The sequence below is a fragment of the Vigna umbellata genome, chromosome 1 (assembly GCF_029865625.1).
Source record: "Vigna umbellata cultivar VRB3 chromosome 1, Vumbellata_1.0, whole genome shotgun sequence".
NCBI classification, from domain to species: Eukaryota; Viridiplantae; Streptophyta; class Magnoliopsida; order Fabales; family Fabaceae; genus Vigna; species Vigna umbellata.
The window spans coordinates 87,993,905-88,013,900 of record NC_142165.1 but is presented as its reverse complement, the minus strand read 5'-3'; the positions used below and the strand labels follow the sequence as shown (position 1 = coordinate 88,013,900).

Genomic DNA, 19,996 nt, shown 5'->3' with positions numbered 1-19,996 from the left:
ACTTGAATCTAACTTAAGAAATTGACACAACTTCTATCCCAGACTTTAAGACATTAGATTTATGGTCTATCAAGAAAAGAATTTTCCAAAAAGTCATAACAACGAGACATGAATTTAACGTACATAAAATATTAACACCACTTTTAACTACTCAAAATATTAACCTTAGATTTATGAATATTAATTCTTATATGATTTTTAACTTCCTTAATTTTATCAAATGCAAAACTTAAATTCACGTTTGAATTCATAAGAATAATAACTATAACAATAACAGAAAATGTTTGCATTAACCAAGCAACAACAGCTTAACACATAATTCCATTCTGACCCAAAATTTGCACTCCAAACTATTACCAAAATATTCCCAACGACGTATTCTTGGTGCTATACGAATTAGTTTCTTCATAAATATTTATATAAAAACGTAAGATGAAATAATTTCTCTCTTAAGTTAAAATCAGCTTTTTAGAAAAACTGGTCATTTAACTTCTCTTAAAAAATTAAGTTTAACTTGGCCTAAATTAATTATAGTTTATGGAAAAAGGTTTTTCTATTTTTCTTTCTTATTTACTTATATAAATGTCTATGGAAATATATTTTTAAACAAAACTTTTCAACCATGATAATCCTAGAACATAAATAAAAGTAAAGGACCATTGGGGCATTTGCTAGCGGTTTCTGGGGGAGGGGGTCATTCCTCCTTTCCGTGTACTCATTTTGTATTTGCTTGAGTTTCGGGGTTATGCTTGCATTTTGTAGTGGTTGCAGATGACAATTTTCCCCTGCAATATCTCTACCAACATTCCCTTGTTTATTTATTACCATGAAAGCTTCTCAGCATACGCTCCAATCCCCTGGTTTTGACCCGTCACTGAAACAGAACAAGAAAATGAACACAACTCCTCAGCCAAGAGCACACTAAAACAGAGCCAACATACTCACCAGAGCTCCATCCCCGTATTGCACCAGTAATTAAACCCCTGATCAAACAGCATCACATGCAAGCTCCATAAAAGAAGCTACATATCAAAACACATGAACTATGCAAAACCCCATCCTACCTGTTTAACACACAACATCTGTCCCATCTTAAACAGATATCGGAACCAAATAAAATTATCTGAATAAAACCTAAACCTCAAATAGCAGAAACTCAACTAAAATATAGACCGCTGCTGTGTCTATTTACACACTATCAAGTCCTCCCGTTGTGAGCCACAATCAACCTCACCAACCATCTTAAATGCAATTATTTTCAGGAAACAAACCATTTTTCAATCAAACTAATCAGAAAAGAACACCATCAACCTCTACAAAAGACAACCCTCCGAAATCAACCTCCATTGTGACATTGTCACCATTCCTAACTGTAACAACACAGACATAAACCACAACCATGAAGGACTATCCTGCCGAAATCAAAAACCAGCCCCAGTCCTAGTCAAACCCCTAGCAGATCCATTATGACACTGTATCCACACTCATGCTTGTGAGTACCCAACAAAAAAACTAATGGCATGCATTCAGTAGAATAGAGCGCATTTCTTGTGTAAGAATGGGATAAAATTTCAATTGACCATACCGAAGGGTAATTTGTGTCATTTCCAAAAAATAAATATTGACACGACTCATTAACCTCTATCTGGTTCAAAGGTCCAAGCTTGGCCAAAGGGTTGGCGTGTAACTACAATAATATGGTCCCACAAGAAAGAATTGAATATGGTTTTGCAGCTGCTGTTTGGCAGGGGATAGTTGACTTTAAGGATGATCATTGATCGTTATACTAAAGCTATTCACATTCGTGAAAAAAAAAAAATCAGATGGCCAAAATATTTTGTGGCGTATAAAATGCAAAGCAAGAAGATGAAGGCGTCATTGGGAAGAAATTTATATATGGTAAATCACTATAGCATGTAAGCAACTCAAGTTTTACAGAAGATTTTGAAAAAGTAGCACATTCAGGACAAAAATGACAGACAAGGCTACAAACCCAGCCCTTGTAAATAAACAGGAATATATATAATGCAACAAAGCTAAGATGGTGAAAAACTCACATATGTTGAGCCAGTTATGTATGACACTATAACTGTTATGTCATCAAGCTTCCCACCATAATAACGGAACCCAGCCTCTTGGGCGGCAGTAGCAAATGGTGTCTGTCTATTCCTGTCCAGTGCTCGCTGACGAGCCAGTGCTGCTATCTTCTGAGCAGTTACTTGGGGTTCTAGTCCAGCTCTAACTGCCTTCAAAACAACTTCAGCAACCTCATCATTGTACAGATTGTCAAACAATCCATCTGTTCCAGCAACGACAACATCTCCTGGCACAACAGATATTTTGAATACCTGGATATGTGATTGTGATGGGTTTGTTAGTCTGTTTGCTTTCCAGAGATATTATATGAACTTGTTTTGAAATACAGAAACTTAATATTCTCCGAGGCTTCCTATGAAAAAAATTCTAGGATGTTAACTATGCCAAGACCCAAATAATACTCGGCAGGATAATTTCAGATTAATATTTAAAAGCAAAGAGGAAACTCATGCAAATAAAAATTGCATCGGCAAAGCTGATAGGAGCCTAGCAACCATGGACCCAACTGCATCATCAAATGATTTTCCTACGATGTATGTTTAAGACAAGGGCCAAGCGTAGTACCAGTAGTCCCTTTGGATGGAAGGACTTCATGCACTAAAGATTTCAGAATCTATCAAAGATCCTTAGCAATGAACTGCCAAACTGCTATGGGATAACTATTAAAGTATGTTATTTCCTTTATGATTCTGTTTTGCTTTTTCGTACCTTTATGAATAGACAAGAAGCATTATTCAGAAATCATTCTTCCTTAAATTCCTTGGGAGGTGACATTCTGAGCCTCCAATTCAGGAACATTTTCTATTCTCATATAAATTGGTCCTTTCATTGCATCCATCATGGCTGACCCTAACCAGATCCGTGCTCAAACATGGGTTGAGGCACTGGCTCGTATAGGACGCGCTGTTGCAAAACTTACCCAGAACCAAATTACCCTCACAACTGATCAGAGCCCCCTCCACGCCAAAATTGATGAGAACATCAGTCAAGTTTCCAACACAGAAACCTACTCTAAACCGTTTACTTATAGCACTAGTTCTCACCCTCAGCCCATGTTTCCCATTTTGATGGATCCGACGATATGCCTAGGATATTTAAAATATCCCAATTATTTGATTACCATGCTACCTCTATTGGTGAACGCTTCCCAAATAGCAGCCTTCTACCTTAACAACCCTGCACTTAGTTGGTATTATTGGATGTATAGCAATAATAACAAAATCTTGTCTTGGGCAGATTTTCTCTAAGCATTGAATTGCGTTTTGCGCCTTCTTTCTATGATGACCCTAAAGGTACTTTATTTAAACTAAACTCAACCAACATAGTTTTGTTAACCACTGCCTCTCTAAATTCGAGAGTCTTGCTAATCACACTGTCGGCTTCCCAGCCTTTTTCCTTGAGTTGTTTAATCTCCAACCTCTCTGTCAGCATCCACGATGAGGTTCAAGCCCTCTAGCCCTTAACCCTCATCCAAGTTAAAAGGATAATTTACTTGAAGCCAAAAAGTTTCACCACCCTTGATCCCCATCTTCCCATCACACCACCTTGATCCCCTTATCCTCTCTACTTCAGTCGTATCGTTACCCTTCCTACCCCTACCATCACACCCCTCAAACACTTCACCCCAACTGAATTATCATATTGTCGCAATCGTGGTCTTTGTTACAATTGTGAAACCTTCCCACAAATGCAAATTTAAATTCCTCCTATTTGTGGCTAACAAAGATATCCCACATGGCCCTGTCTCTCATCCTTCTCTTCTTGATACCAACCCATCCCATGACTTAAGCAATTCTGCTACTTTCTATCTGTGCAAAGCATTGTCAATATTTTTAATGCTCACCAACTTATTGTGTTGTCAGTGGCGATAGCACTCATAACTTTATCCAATCTCACATGGTTCATTCTCTCAACCTCACACCTCAAGCTACCACACCAATGAGTGTCACGACCAGTGATGGAAATAAACTTAATTGTTCCACTATTTGCAAGGGCATTTTTGTATTTCTCGTCAAAGTTTTTAGGTTTAGCTTATCATCATTGACCTTGCAAGAGCTGATTTTTATTTTTTTTTGTAGTAAATTGGCTTAAGGCCCTCAACACAATTATTATGGACTACTCTCGTCTTACGATGCATTTTATGCAGAATGCCACATGAGCTGACTTACATGGTCGTTCTGTCCCAACTAAGATTACTCATAATTAAATTAAACGTCTTTTAAACACTTACCAACCTACTTTCATATCCAACTTCAGCCCAACTCTAATTTCCTTACTCCTAACCCTTCCTTCTTAAACATTGATCAAGCCACGACCAACTTGATTCTCTGCAAACTCTGATCACACAGTTTGCACCCATTTTTAGCCCTTCACTCCTTACCCCCACCAAGAACTACTAACCACCACATCTACCTCTTTCTCAGTGTTGCACCAGTAAATGTTTCACCATACTGTTATGTACATTTTTAGAAGCAAGAAATCAAGCATCAAATTGGCTTGATTCAACCAGTCAAAGTTCATTCTCCTTTACAGTGTTACTAATCATAAAAAGAATCAGGCATGGCGAGTATGCAAGGATTTTTGTTCTCTAGATGTGCTTATGATCAAGGACCAATTTCCAGTTCCCACCTTAGACAAGTTCCTTGGAGACTTGTATTTTGCTTCAAGGTTCACAAAAGTTGACCTTGTTGAAGGGTTTCACCAAATTCACATGGCCCCTTGATGACATTCCAAAAATCGTATTTCATACTCACAAAAGTCAAGGAAAAAGCTAAGCATCACAAGTGTGAAGAAAGCATGCGAAGTGTGACACAAGTATAGGAAACATGGACAAATGTAAGCCATTTATCTAGATCTAAATTTTGAATCTTAATTTAAATTTTCCCACCTTGTCTAGTTCAAATTTCGTCCACACTTAAAGTATCTAGATTCTACATTTACATTCCAAGTTATGCATATTATACTTTCATTTAGGAGATGATCTTAGGCTACAAATAATCGTCTCTTCTCTTTATAAGTAACTTTTAAATATATGAGAATTGAGAGAGATTTTGCAGAGCACTTCTAGAGTTCTTTGAAAGAGAGCACCTTCTTTCTTGAGTCTTATCTTGGATCATAAGATCAAGTGACAATTCCATTTAACACTTATCTTGAAGATCTTTCAAGTGGTGTGGCTTCCTCCATCAACCCGTAAGCTTCTCTCTTACATTCTTTTCTTATTCATCTTCTTCGACAAATTGAAAGTGTTTTATCTTCATGTTTTGTTCTCCTTCTATCTCCATTCAATTAAAGCAAGGTAAGCACAATGTCATTGTCAATGCTCTTTCTCATATGCATGACTGTAAAATGGACTCTAGTTAGTTGGATTCTCTCCATTCTACAATTTCAATTCCTAGAAAATTTGAAGCAATAACTACCTCCTTCAAACGCATATTGTTCCATCAAACAATAGGTCTCTCTTTCACCCTCTTATCACTCTAATTATAAAATCATTGATGGCTTGTTACTTTACAAAGGTAGTATTTGGCTTCCTAATAATTGTTCTTTCATTCCCTTGCTATTGACTGAATTTCACGCTTCTACCTTGGGTGGCCATATGGGAATTGCAAAGGCTCTTAGCTAACTTACCAATATCTCTTGGCATGCAATGAAGTACGACATCACCCAAATCATCACTAACTATTCAGTTTTCCCTAAGCAAAGTACAACACTAAGACCCCTAGTTTATTGCAACCTATACCTCCTCTTACTGCTCCATGGGAGGTTTGTCTTTTAGATTTCATAATCGGACTTCCACCATCTTCCGGTTTCACAATTATATTAGTTGTTGTTGATCATTTTTCAAAAGGTGCACATTTTTGTCCTCTCCCTACACATTTCAATGACTACAACAAAGTTGTTCTTAGCTTCATTGATATGGTTTGCAAACTTCATGGGTTCCCAAGAAGTCTTATCTTTTGATCAAGACCCTTTCTTTATCAACACTTTAGGTAAAAGCTTTTGAGGTTGAGTTGTACCGCTTCACATGAGTACAGCCTATCACGTTCAAAGTGATGGAAAGACCGGGATCCTTGTTAGGGAGCTTGACCTACATCTTTGTGCTTATGTCAATAGTTAACCTTCTAAATGGCTCAAATTTCTCAGCCTTGCAGAATGGTGATACAATAACACCTCCATTTTGCTACAAGAATCACACCTTTCAAAGCCACTTTTGGGAAATGTCCTCCCATCATTTCCATCTACTTTCCTAGCTCCTCCACATTGAAATTGTTGACTGCCTTCTTTCTTCATAGGAAGATTTACTTGCCTCTCTTACTTACAAATTGCATAAGGCTTAACAAACTATGAAGGCCTGTGTTGATATAAGTAAAAGTGTACCCTTACCATCAAGTTTCTATTTTGGGATCCCCTTATAAAAAAGTTGAGCAAATGCTTTTATGACCCTTTTGAGATCATGAAAGTTGTTGGTCATGTTGCTTGTTGTTTGGTTTTGCTTGAATTTGCCTAGATTCATCCAGTTTTCCACTATTCCTTACTCAAATTACCTCATAGACCCTTTCCCACTACTAAGGACCTTCCTGCTATCTTTTCTAGTCCCAAGTTAATTATCCAACCACTTTCCATTTTGGATTCCAAATGGGAAATACTAGTGACCTTCCCCGTGATCCAATGGGCAAGACTCCCTCCTAAAGACACCACTTGGGAGGATTAGGCTGACTTGACTGCCACTTACTACATTGAGAACAAGGTAGTTTTCCAAGAGCCAGGGAGTGATAGGAGTCCAGCAACCATAGACCCAACTGCAGCATTAACGAATGGGCCTACAATGGATGTTAATAAAAGGCCCAAGCGTAGTACCAAACCTCCCTCTGCTTGGGAGGACTTCGTGCACTAAAGATTTTACAATCTATCAAAGATTCTTCGTAATGAGCTGTCAAATTGCAATAGGATTATTTCCTTTACCATTCTGTTATGATTCTGTTTTACTTTCCCTATATATGGATGTATAATGCACCAGGAAACATTAATCAGAAATCATTCTTCTCTAAATTCCTTGGGAGGTGACATTCCCGACCCCTCCAATTCAGTAACATTTTCTGATCTCACATCCAAGTCATCTTAAATGTGCTTAATATACAAAAGGGAATATTGAAAATGAGATACACCTTTCATTTTCACTCCCCTCTCCTTGTATTTTTTTTTCATTTAAAATTAAATAAAAACCCTCTTTATTATTACCTTTAAAAATCAAACCTCGTGTTTTACGAAATCAACCAGAAAATATAATTAGGATATGAAAGAAATTTCAAATGCCAATCTTTCAGTTTGTTCACATTAATCACAAGAGATTGGAGGAAAGTTCTGCAAACTCTGTTTCTTGGCACCAGAGCCATCCTGTCAGAAACAGTAAGAGTTGGACTATACTGTCTCAACAAAAAGTCCCTGGCATGCATGCTATCAGAAACGGGTAAGAGGGTACAGCCTCAACAAATAAGAGCCCCATGTTGGAAATTTCCATATTGCCAATGTAATGTCCTTAGAAGTAAATCATGTGTGAAATTAGTGACAACATACCTCACCAGAGCTGGGTAGATCACATCCATTGCCACTCTCCAGTTGATACGTAAAATTGAAGTCATGCTGTTGAACAGGGGACCTGAAAATGGTGCATCCATCTCTAATCACAATGAACCCACTGTCACCTAAATTAATGGCATGCAGTCCCTGGACCAAGAAACCAAACATAGTAAGCAAATCAATCATTTGATTTACTCTTTCACTTCCTTTCATATTAAAAAAACTAGCTACCCAGATTTTATTGGTTGTGAACTGATGGGCTTCAGTCAATCATGATGCACACTAAAACATCAATATCTTAAGGCTTAGTAGCAGGTTAGACAAGAGTTAAAGATATGTGTGTATGTGTTCATGCATGAACTGTATATTAAAATGAGTATAGTGGAGAACAATGTCACCAAATTCATGAAAAACAAGATGGAAAATATTGAGCAAGCTTTAATTTTATTTCCCCTGTGCCATTTAGATATTGATTTCAAAGGAACCTAACAGTAGATACATGCTAAACTCATCACTAACACGTAACAGTAAGTAAGTCCGATCCTGGACGTAGACAAGAATCTAGTTTTATGGTACAAGATTTTACATTAGACATCATATGACGTAAAAATACAGATGCTACGGAGATGCATAATCTAATGTTAATGTAATGTTGATAAAGTCAACAACGTGAAAAGAACAACTATTTAATATATAGCATTAAAAATGCTAACGAAATCCAGACACCTCTAGTAATGTCCAACAGAAAAGGAAGAAAACCATTCATGTGACAAAATGCAGATGTTGGGGAGGGAGATGCATGATCTAATGTAATGATGACAAAGTCAACCGAGTGAAAAAGAAACAGACATTTAATTTATAGCAAAAAAATGCAATTAAAAAAGTCTGCACACATCCAGTGCTTCCAACAGGAAAGGAAGAAAACTATTTTAATAGTAACAAATTTAAATAAAAATAACACTATACCGTATCACTGAGGGAAATGATACAAGCTGTTGATGAACCCTTGGCCTTTGTAAATGAGTGAGCCTTCTCTAAAACACTCGCGGGATCAACAGAACCTTTTGGTTCCTCTTCAACTGCTCTAACAGAATGGGACATGAGTTCTTGAGCAAACAGTCCAGCATTAACACCAACATCTGCCCAGCCACCTACACCATCTGCAACACCAATTGTTTGTTCATCTACGCAAATAAAATGTGCATCCTCTCCACCATAGTCCTCCTTATCCGGATGTGGTAGGTAACATGACCCCGAAAACAACTTCAACTTCTCAGGACCAAAATTTGTTCTGGAAAAAAAAAATCATTATTTAACATGTCTACCTTGTAATTGTGGGAAACATAAATTAAAAGAGGAAACCTCATCTTCAATCTTGATACTAAATATGTAGGTAGGCCATTGTAGCTCCTAACTCTGGTAAAAAAATTCCTTCACTTCTGTCTAGAGAAAACGTCACTCCCACTAATACCTTCTCATAAACTAACGCAAATAATGTTTTACCATCGCTGAACAAAGTCATAAATTAAAATAACTTCAATAAATTACTAAAATAAAAGTTGCCTCTAAAATAAAAACATCATACGTAACTCTCTTTCTAGTTCCTAGGTGTGCAACCATCAGCCACTTTAGTACAAGATGTTCATTTTCATCATTTATTCATGTTTACCGTCATTACACACACCAAAAACAGGGTAAAATATATTTGAAGTCTCTCAGGTTTCGGTCTAAAGTTGTTTTTAATCTCCATACGTTAAAAATAACGATTATGGTCCTCGCTGAACTCCATAGAGAGGGACAAAATGATACGGGAACCAAACTACTTCTAATCTTTTTAAGCGTGCGTTTGATTCCCATTCTACGACACCAGACTCACGCAAGTTCGAAGCTACGGAGAGAGTAGCTTTCACGTTTTGATTTTTCCATTTTAAAGTGAAGATGCAAGTGTACTGAAACAATGACTAAAACCAAAGACGAAGAATCTACAACACGTCTCACCCTAAAAGTATTCTAAAGCAAACGACACACTTAAATTCAGAGAAGAAAACAAGGGTTTACAGAGAAAAGACGTACTGGTCGAGTGAAAATGTGGAGGAGGAAAGGTGTTGAACATGAGGCGCTGTATCGGCGGAGCAGCAAGGAAAGGAGGAGCGCTTGGTTCCAACAAGGAGCGAGCTCGGATTCCAACTCCTCCAAGTTGAATTGGAGGTGGAGCACCCGAAGTTCAAAAGACTGTTCAAGGGTTGCAATCTTGTGAGATTGACGGTAGCTCGCAAAGCGGCGCGGCGCGTCCTGTCCCGGAAGCGAACGCCGGAGGGCTTGGCGGTGACTTCGTCAAAGTAGACATCTCCGAGAAGAACGGCATTGGAAGTGGAAGCTGCCATGGAATGCTGAGAAATGAGGAGTGAGAAATGAGAAACGTGAAGCTGAGATGGGAGAAGAAGAAGCCCCGAAGATAGAGGAGAATGTCTCGGTTCCTCTGGAGCCTCAAAATCTTGAGGTGGGAGATTGAAAGAGACAAAACTCCGATTTCTTCTCCAATGTTTGGCCTCTTTATTATTACATCTCTATCTCTGTTTTTTTTTTCAATTCAAATTTGAATATTTTATTTTCATTTATTTGTTACATTAAAATTCTAAGTCCCGCTAAAACAACGAACACAGCTGGACAACACACCAAATAAAAATTAAGACAGTGCGATAGAATTAAGGTTTAATAAGTTGTTGGTCTTGATTTATTTGAGAATATTTTATTATTTCATTCAGCTAAGTCTTTGATTTATACGAGTTTCATATTTGAGTCCCTTTATTAATTTATAACGGTTAAAATAATAATTAGTGATAATTTTACTAAGTCTAGAAAATCAATTATAAAAGTATAGAATATCAAAAATTAGGTTTTAGTAACTTTTTAAATGGTAAGGAACGGACTGATGTATCACACTGGAAATTAATTTTCTTTCTACAATAAGAATTCTACATTTGAATATATGTTAAGAATTTTATATGAGAATAGATTATTATTTATATATTTAAGATCTCTTAAAAATGTCAATATAAATTATCTCTGAGTTTAAAGAATATCTCTTCACAATTTTTTAAACAACTCTTACAAAACCTTTTTTAATTCAATATTTGAATTTCAATAACTTGATCCATGCCTTCTTAGCTCATTCAAACTGGTTTTTATTCAAAACTTCTTTTCTCTTTTCAAAGTTTTGAAATGACAAGACTAAACTGTAGTTTTAATTTCTTTATGCATTTTATCTTATTTAGTTAATTAAGTCTATTCATATACAAAGAATAGACTTTGGTCAAGCTCAATTTTCTTTTAGTTGAATTATTACGATTCTTGTTTTTTAATCAAGATTCCCTCAAAGTCAAATTGATTAGACAACTTTAAACTTCCTTCTATTTCAAACTACCTAACGTACCTATTTAATTTCACCTTAAATAAAACTATAAAAAAAATACTCTTCAAAACACGGGAGAATAAGACACATTTAATTAAATTAAATGATAATTTTACCTTTTAACATCATTAGAATGACTTACATTTTGAATTCTTTTTTACTAAATAAAAGAAAAATGATATTACTTTTTACGTTTTTCCTTGTGAAAAAATATCCTAGTTTCTTTTATTCTTCAATGTTTCGTGGTGACATAAAACAAAATAAGGTTAGGTTAGGAACGTAAAGCATTTTGATATTGTATACGAGACGAGACGGTGGGAACGGAACAACTATACCGTGGGCTAGTAATGCAAGTTCTATCTAGTTTAGAAATTAAAAATCTTCCATTAAATAAAAATATAAAAATTAGTGATATATAAAAAAAAATATGATTTATAAATAATAAATTTTAATGCTTTAAATAAAAAATAAAGTTAAATTTTTTATATCAATAATTCATATTTCAAAAATAATTAATCTTTCTCATTATCTGCTTAATTAAAAGAATTTCAAACAAATTCTGTTCAATTAGCTGAGGTCTCCCACAACTACAGATATAAAGGACTGGAGGGATATGTTTATTAGCAAGAGTTTATTTTTTCTCATCAAATTAAAATTTTGAAATCACTTTAGATGTTGAAAATTGTTAAATTCCTATTTTAATTTTAAAATCACATAAAATTAATAAAAGTAATATTAAAGCTGGGGTCTCCTATGTTATTATCATCAGAAAATAATAAATTATATTAAAGTTAATGTCAATAAAACACACTGGTTTTCTCGCACCTTTTTCTTAAAAGCATTTGTTTTCTGTTTCGACACATTACACGTGAGTTCGACATTTCCATTCTTTCACACTTAGCTACAACGAAAAAATAGACTCTATTAGACATCAAGTTCCGCTAAGGCTCTTCAGCTCAAGTGACACTAATAAGTGATATGATATTAACATTTATTTATAATTTTAATAAGTTTAACATGATCTAGAAAATAAATAACATAATTTTTGTAAATATTAGAGTACTTTTTATATTTAGAAATTAGTATATTCTTTTTTACATAGGTTGCATAAGCAGTAAATGTAAAAAAAATTATATTAAAACATCAACTTGTATTTCTTTCATGATTTTTTGCTTGAAATTTTGTGCCATGAATTCTTTCTATCAATTTTTTTTTCCTTTTTTAAGTTATTACTTTTTTTGTTTATCTTTTTCCACAATCATGATTAAATACATGTTAATATTATACTCACTAATGTAAACTAGATACATTATATTAGCTCCAACTAGATATATTAGATTAGTTTTGGAGCACATCGATTTTGTAATCTATTTAATATATATTGATGTAATATGTTTAATATATATATATATATATATATATATATATATATATATATAGAGTAAGGAACTCTAAATAGAGTAAAAGAATAAATCCAAAATATAAAGAGATAAGAAAAGATAGGAAGAAAAACTAAGATAGGTTGAGGAATAAAGTTTCCTTTTGAGAAGAGAAAAGATAACTTAATTGTTGCTACAATAATAAAAAAAACTAAACTTTACACTAAAGAACATTTTGTCAACAATAATGAATAATAAAATCTAACCGTTGACACTTATGAACTTTAATAAAAAAAAATTGTTGACCTAGTTTAAAAAACTAACGTTTCTTTTGCAATTATTATTATTTTATAACAATCTTCCACGTATTGTATTGCAAATTGCAAAAGAAATATAAGAAATTTTTATCTTAGGTTTCATAGGATGTAATGTATTAGAGCTGGTATAACAAACTATAAGAACTAATATTAGATCAAGAAGCTTAACACATAATGTAGTTGGTATAACAAGTTATATGAACCAAAGACATTTGACGTGTGTTAGAGGTTTATCAATCACAATACACTTCCACAATCCTTGTTGTTCATGTGCGTGCCCGATATTCATGAGTGCTCTAGAGATCTAAGATACCATGCAAGTGACCCCACTCGACACTCATATAGGTGATTTAATCAAGTGTATTATGCAAATCATACACCATCCATGAGGAATATAAAAATCATTAAAAAAATTGTTTAAGCTAAAATTCTTTCACCACGTAGAATTTTAATGACAAATTTTAACCTTTCCATAATGCAATCTCTAGCACTTTTACAAAGTTTAAACAAAGCTTCACTCATAAAATAACTAAGGAAATAAAAGAAACAGGTGTTGTTAGGCATTCAAAACCTTGTTTCTTCTAAGATAATCGATTGTCTTACTTGATAATCGATTATTCTAGAGAACTTTCAAATAAAGAATGAACTCTAACTGAAATAATCGATTATCAGATAAGATAATCGATTATTATTTAGAGATTTCAAACCAGAAAAGAACTCTGACTGAGATAATTGATTATTAGGTAGGATAATTGATTATCCAAGAGAGTCTTGAAGAAAAAACGAATTGTAGACTGAGATAATCGATTATTATCTAACCTGATAATTGATTATTTATGTCAGTTTTTTACAACAACATAAACTTTTGATCTAAGTGTAATTTAAACTCATTCAAATGACCAAATTGGTATCCTTAGCATTGTATTTGATTAATGAACCTATTTATAACTTAAATTTGGACACAATTTGCTCAATTGAATATGAAATCAATGCATTTAGGCCAAGTCTAGTACCCAAAAGCTCACACAACAATTCTTTCTCTATGAAAACCATATTTTAGCAAAGTAAGATGCCAATTAAGTCCTAAATGACCCAAAAACAGTTCTCAAAGCTATAGAATTTCCCCAAAACCATAACCTTAGAATTTGACCTGTCAAAACCCCATTGTATACCCCAAAACTCACATTTCTTCTAACTTAATCACAATCAAAGTTCTATAACAATTTATAAACTATAATAACTCAATCTACCTTCTCAAATTTACCAAACACAATTGTCACAACAACAAAACAACCACACACCATTATTCATCAAATTTTCAATTCACCACTTTTACAAGTAACTCAATATACTAGAATTCTTAATTCAATCGAATTTCACAAGTCAAACACTACATCATCATACAAGCATCAATTACAACCTGTCTACCAATCAAAATAAAATAAACAAGCTTCCCTTACCTGAATGATGTTATGACGATTCTAACAACTGTAAAATTTCTCCTACGACTCCAGGATCTCTATTTGCTCCTACAATTCACAACAACTTGATCAGCACATATCTTCAGTGTCACTAATCAATAGAGAGACTTATAGAAGATTCATACCTCCAATAATAGAGAAAACCTCTTACATGCACAAACATCTAATTTCAAGAAGAAAAAAAAACAGAAATCAACTTATTCTTTAATTGAAATCAATCGGATAGGAAGGAAGATCTCATCTCAAGATCTCTCAGACTATTTCTGATATTTAGATAAATGAGTAAAGTGTGAGAATCTCTAAAGAGAAGGAAAAACATTTTTGAAGAGAAAAGTTTTAGAGAAATAAAACTTTTAAATAATGAAACTCATTATTAGAAAATTCTATTTATACTTTTAATATTTTTGAAATAAAATAATTAAATATTATTATTTAAAACACTCTACGTTATCAAATAATTGACTTTTGAGATTATTACATTTGAGATTACTTATAATTATTAAAGTGATTATATTTAACTTAAGAAAGTATTAATTAATTCTTTAAGAATGTCCCATGATAGTAAATCCATACTTAATGGTACTTGGCAATTAATTAATATTTCCTCCTATTATATCTAAAGTTGCACTTTAATAATATATAATATACTCAATAAAAAATTAATTACCAAATTAAATCCCAAATTTAAAAGAACGTACTTATAATAATCTTTAACTATACAAAGTATGCTACAACAATTTATGACATTTACATCAAAACATTAATTACTTACCAGTATTCTATCAAACATTAACTACAAAACAATGGGGCATGGATAAAAATCAACCTCGTTACAATAAATCGAAAGTAGAAGAAAACTATACTAATGAAAGTTTCCTGATTTATGCCAACAGCTACGGATCAAAGCATTCAACGGCAAAATTCAAATTGGATCAAAACTGTGGAGGCTCAAGAAGTCGTGACCAAGATGATAACTTCAATCGTGCACTGTCGCCGAAACCTACGACATCCATATCAAATTTGGAACACTTTGCAAATAACCCTAATTCACAACTAACCGTCCTCCAGAACAGAGCAAGAATATTGTAACTTGTGCCACTAATTGGAATTTGCCACCTTTCCGTTTTCAAAGACAGTAAATACAGTCATTTCCCTCACATCAAAAGGGGGCAACACAGTCCAAAAATTTCCCCATTGCGCATAATTTCTTGCATAGCTCCATATGTGCATGCTCTATCATACTGCTACCAATACTCCTAATCATTGCTGCTGCAACGAAACACTCTACACAAAGACGACATTTAATTCTACAGTCGTAGATAACTTTTTGCCCTGATAAAAGCAGTTATTGCAACCAAAATGTCAAGAGCTCCTCCTTGCAATATCTTTGCCAGAAAACTCCCCATTACCACCAAAGGTTCCTGCTGCAGCTGCAGCAGCAACATCCAAACCACCACCGATAGATGTGATGAGCGCAGATAAGCCTCCACCAGCTGCCATCCCCAGTCCTAGAAAATCAAGAGTCGTGTGTTTAGGACCAAACATGGAGGGTGTCCCCGTCATCAATTCCTTCAGTCCAGAATCACCATCACATGGAAGACTAAGTCCAAGCCCTGCAGGAACCGAAACACTCTCAGATTCTAACTGAGGCTGACCCCATTGCAGGCCATTTTGCTGCCCTGATGGAGTTGAAGCTGAAGATGATGACACAATGCCCAACCCGCGAAGCAGAGAGGCATTTGTGGCTGCAGCACCCATTTGAGCAGCTTTCTGCAGCAATGCAGTGGCTGACATGGCAGGTTGCGGAGGCGAGGCATACTGCCGGTGCTCTTGCCCTCCTGTTGCGAATATTGGTGAGACATTACTGGTGGAGAGGCAAAGGGATATGGCCTCAGACGAAGAGGGAGCTGTGATATCTGCACGGTGATCTGGAGGCCCCATGCTTCTAATTAAGTTACCGAATGCTGGTGTTTGAGATTGTAGAGCCCCAGAAGATGTTGAAGAAGCAAACAAACTTGCAAACACACTACTACTATTACTATTATTAGTAGCACCGACATTGCTTGCCGAGCAATTGGTACTACTGTTATTTTTGCTGCCAGAGCTCCCACTTATAGCAGTAGTAGCTTGTGGCTCCTCAATGACTGGGGGATTGCTTTCCGGTAACTCTGAAACGCCAGAAGAAAAAAGGTAAAGAAAAAGAGAACAACAACAGCATTATTAGAATGAACTATTATTAATTAAATAACAGAAAACGCAGAGTCGGAAAGTTGATGCCTTTCTTTTTAAGTTAGATTAAAAGCTCAGAAGAAAAGAACAAAACAATAGTTTTTCCTCTACTATAACGCACTTCGCCCTCCTTTATCTCCACCCAAAAAACAAACAAATCTTTTCCTCTTTTTAGCTTTGTATCTTTGAACATCCCTTGATGTCAATTGCACAATTCAGATCCCAGTCCCAATGAACACCTTTTTAAGTTAATTTCCATTACTTAATTGGCCCATGGAGTCTCCGACTACTTCCCTCTTCCATCCTTTTCATCGCACACAAGTAAAACCAAAACACAATACCAGACAAAAAACTACTAACCTCCGAGCTCACATTCGATAACAAAAACAAAAACATAACTTTGATTTTGTTGACTAGTTTTAATTTAACCACATCACACGCGACAAAACCAAAAATAACGCATGTTTTTCCCTAGTAAGGTATTAATCGTCCAATCTACCTGGGTTCTGTGTCTGCACACCAGAAGATATGACACTGTTTGACTGCGCAGGGGTGGTGGCTGCAGCCGCCGCACCCTCCGGCGGCGGTGACTCGGTTAAAACCATTGAATCATTCTCCTCATTAGCCTTGGTAACAACAGTGTGAGATCTCGCCCCGTCCTTGGCCAACGCATCGCAAAACGCTCTATGCGTAATGAAGCTATCCCTCCTTCAAATCGCAACAACCAAACAGAGCCTTAACAAAGAGAATCAAAAATCTCGAGAGACAGAGAGTAAAAAAAGAACCTGGAGAAAACGGTTCCACAATCGCACTTATACTCTCTATTGCCGCATACTTTGGAGTGCGCTTTCCAATCCGACTGAACGGCGTATTTCTTGGAGCATTTGTCGCATTTCCACTTCTTCTCGCCGTGCTTCCTGCAGAAGTGCTTCTTAATCCCCGTCAAGTCCCCCAAGGCTCTAGAAGGGTCGTGGTGCACGCACGCGGGTTCGGGACACACGTACACTCTCTTCCTTACCTCCTTGGTGGACCTCTGCCTCAGCTTCCACGGCAAATTGTGACCTCTCCGATGAAGCTGCAGATTCTGGTCCCTCTGAAACCCTTTGCTGCATATCTCACACACGAACCGGTTCGTCGCCAACAGCGTCTTCGGTGACAGAGCAATCACCTCTGCCTCAGGATCTGACAAAACAAACAAAATAATAATTAAATTAAATAGTGTTGCTTTGTTTTGTTTGATCGATTTGATTGAGTTCAGTACCTGGCATGCCAGGGAGGTTTCGTTTTCTCTTGGGAGCAGGTTTTGTTTGATTGCCAGAGGAAGACATGCTTGCTTCCCCTGACACTGTGGAAACGTTGTCCAAATCAACCGACATGGAACCTCACTCTATTCACAAACTTCTGAGATGGATAATGTTTTGGTTTGGTTTCTCCTTAGGGTTTCTATTCTACTGCTTACTTACTACTCTAATATCCACCGGTCAACCTCCACAGTTTTTTATAATATTTATTTAACCTCGTTTCTCTCATTTACCCTCTTCACCTACCTACCACCTCCAATAATGTCACAAAATTAACCTTAAAACGGAACAAACAACGAGAATCCTTAAACCAAGTCTTTCTCACCAGTTCTCACGCTACTAGTTTCTCGAAAGACTGCTCAGTTTTCACACTATAATTCATTTTCCTTTCTTTTTTGTTTACTTCTCCTGAAGTTAACTCGTCAGTATTAGGGAGCAATGTAAATTGATTAGTTAGTAGTAATGGAAAGGGTTAAGGAAGAAAGGAGCAGAGAGAAGAATGCGCGCACACTGTTGAGAGAGTGAAGGAGAAGTGTTTTTGGCGCTCTGAGTTTTTGCTTAGTTTGAATCCGTATTCTGTATCAACAGACATGACAGTGAGACAGAGCATTGGCGAAACAATGAATATTGGTAACAAAAACAAAACAAAACAATTTCTCAAAGGAGTACAAAGTCAAAGAACACACGGTGGCTTTCCTGGTTTGCGCCGCTCTGGATTCGCCACGTTTCCGTTGCTTTTTATTATTAGATTTCTTTTATTATATTCCGTGTGAGTAAGGTGAACAAGAATATGTGGTCCACGTTGAGTTATCTCTTTTCACCCTTAGATATATATTCATTTAATGATTTAGATTAGAAAATAAGAAATGATCTATAATTTGGATCCTACTATGCAATTTAATCATCGTTTAATAATTCGAATCAAGTTCTAAAATTTTATTTAACGTATTTGTTTTGTTAGAAAATAATTAGAGTTGAAGGAATTGAGAAAGGAGATTAATCGAAAGAAAATTTTAGTTGTTTTAATTTATTTTAATTTTTTATTTAAATGTCTTGAAATAATTATAAGGAAAATATGTTTTAGAAAAAAAATGATAAATTTGTGTTTTAAAATATATTTGCTTCTATTTCTTCTTCATCACTATTATTATTATTTTTATCTTCTTGCCTTTTTTTTCTTATTCATCATGAATTAATTTATAAACATATTTTATTATTTCATAAAAAAATTAGCATTTATTGACCAAAAAATGTTAAGAAAATTAATTATTTATACATTTTTTTAAAAATATAAGTTATTGAAATATTTACAAATAAATTTAATTATTAATAAATTTATCGATTAATTTAAAAATTGAATGATTTATTGACAAATTTAACTACAAAGGTCAAAATTCAAAGTATAAACTTTTATATCTATTTTATCAATCAAATTTCCTGTGAAAGATTATTTATGATCAAAATTTTCTATGAATGATTAAAATTTAAATTTTTTTACTGAATTGTGTTTTATCGAGAAATTTATTTTGGTAGTAAAATTCTGTTTTAATTACATATTTATTTTCATTTGTTGGTAAAAAAATTAATAATTTATATTTTTAAAAAGAATTGATCAATAATTTGGATCTATTATGCAATTTAACCATCGTTTAATAATTCGAATCGAGTTCTAAAATGTTATTTAACGTATTCATATTGTTGGAAAATAATTAGAGTGGAAGAAATTGAAAAGAAGATTAACGGATAGAAAATTTTCGTTCATTTATTTTATTTTAATTTTTTTTTATTTAAATGACTTGAAATGATTCAGCAAAGTATGTTTTATTAAATGCCTCTTCCCCCTTTTCGTTTTTCTTTTTTTCATCCATATCCAATTTATTTATAAATACATTATATTAGTTTTGAGAGAAAATTTAGTGTTTATTTACCAAAAAAATTTTAAAAATTCAATTATTAACAAATTTTAAAATATTTAAGTTATTGACAAATTAAAAAAAAAATCAAAATATTAAGTTAACAACATATTTGTCGATTTAAAAACATTCATCATCGAAGAATTTACTTATGAATTTAATCATAAAAACCAAAACTCTAAAACCAAAATTTTGACTCCCATTTTATCTATAAAATTTATTAATAAATATGTTATCAACAAAACTTTTTATTGGTAATTAAAATTTTAAAATGTATCAATAAATTTTAT

At 34.4% G+C, this 19,996-nt stretch overlaps 2 protein-coding genes across 5 annotated transcripts; both read right to left on the bottom strand.

Moving 5' to 3' along the window:
- Positions 1 to 263: 263 nt before the first annotated feature.
- LOC124836918 (putative protein phosphatase 2C 55) lies at positions 264 to 10,197 on the bottom strand. Of its 4 annotated transcripts, none has more exons than XM_088104619.1 (5): positions 9,748 to 10,197; positions 8,641 to 8,965; positions 7,672 to 7,821; positions 2,058 to 2,348; positions 264 to 983 (listed from the first exon to the last, which is right to left on the bottom strand). In XM_088104619.1, the coding sequence occupies exons 1-5, from the start codon at positions 10,056 to 10,058 to the stop codon at positions 942 to 944; spliced, it is 1,119 nt and encodes a 372-aa protein (XP_087960745.1). In that variant the 5' UTR covers positions 10,059 to 10,197; the 3' UTR covers positions 264 to 941. The 4 variants fall into 4 exon arrangements, with proteins under 4 accessions (XP_087960745.1, XP_087960748.1, XP_087960747.1 ...); XM_088104622.1 differs by having other exon boundaries at positions 264 to 874; positions 9,748 to 10,196; XM_088104621.1 differs by lacking the exon at positions 264 to 983 and adding an exon at positions 1,029 to 1,064.
- A 4,729-nt stretch (positions 10,198 to 14,926) lies between these two features.
- On the bottom strand, positions 14,927 to 18,579 carry LOC124836917 (zinc finger protein GAI-ASSOCIATED FACTOR 1-like). Its single transcript, XM_047312164.2, has 4 exons — positions 17,754 to 18,579; positions 17,278 to 17,674; positions 16,992 to 17,200; positions 14,927 to 16,431 (listed from the first exon to the last, which is right to left on the bottom strand). Exons 1-4 carry the CDS (start codon positions 17,866 to 17,868, stop codon positions 15,626 to 15,628), a joined length of 1,527 nt encoding a protein of 508 aa, XP_047168120.1. The 5' UTR covers positions 17,869 to 18,579; the 3' UTR covers positions 14,927 to 15,625.
- Positions 18,580 to 19,996: the final 1,417 nt, after the last annotated feature.

What these genes read in the sequence shown, in the direction of transcription:
- LOC124836918 (XM_088104619.1), bottom strand. Translation starts at nt 10,058, where the DNA reads ATGGCAGCTTCCACTTCCAATGCCGTTCTTCTCGGAGATGTCTACTTT. An exon ending in TCCACATTTTCACTCGACCA is followed by an intron (nt 8,966 to 9,747) that starts GTACGTCTTTTC and finishes TTTTTTTTCCAG; the next exon opens with AACAAATTTTGGTCCTGAGA. An exon ending in ATCTACCCAGCTCTGGTGAG is followed by an intron (nt 2,349 to 7,671) that starts GTATGTTGTCAC and finishes TCACATATCCAG; the next exon opens with GTATTCAAAATATCTGTTGT.
- LOC124836917 (XM_047312164.2), bottom strand. Translation starts at nt 17,868, where the DNA reads ATGTCGGTTGATTTGGACAACGTTTCCACAGTGTCAGGGGAAGCAAGC. An exon ending in AAACCTCCCTGGCATGCCAG is followed by an intron (nt 17,675 to 17,753) that starts GTACTGAACTCA and finishes TTGTTTTGTCAG; the next exon opens with ATCCTGAGGCAGAGGTGATT. An exon ending in TGTGGAACCGTTTTCTCCAG is followed by an intron (nt 17,201 to 17,277) that starts GTTCTTTTTTTA and finishes TGCGATTTGAAG; the next exon opens with GAGGGATAGCTTCATTACGC.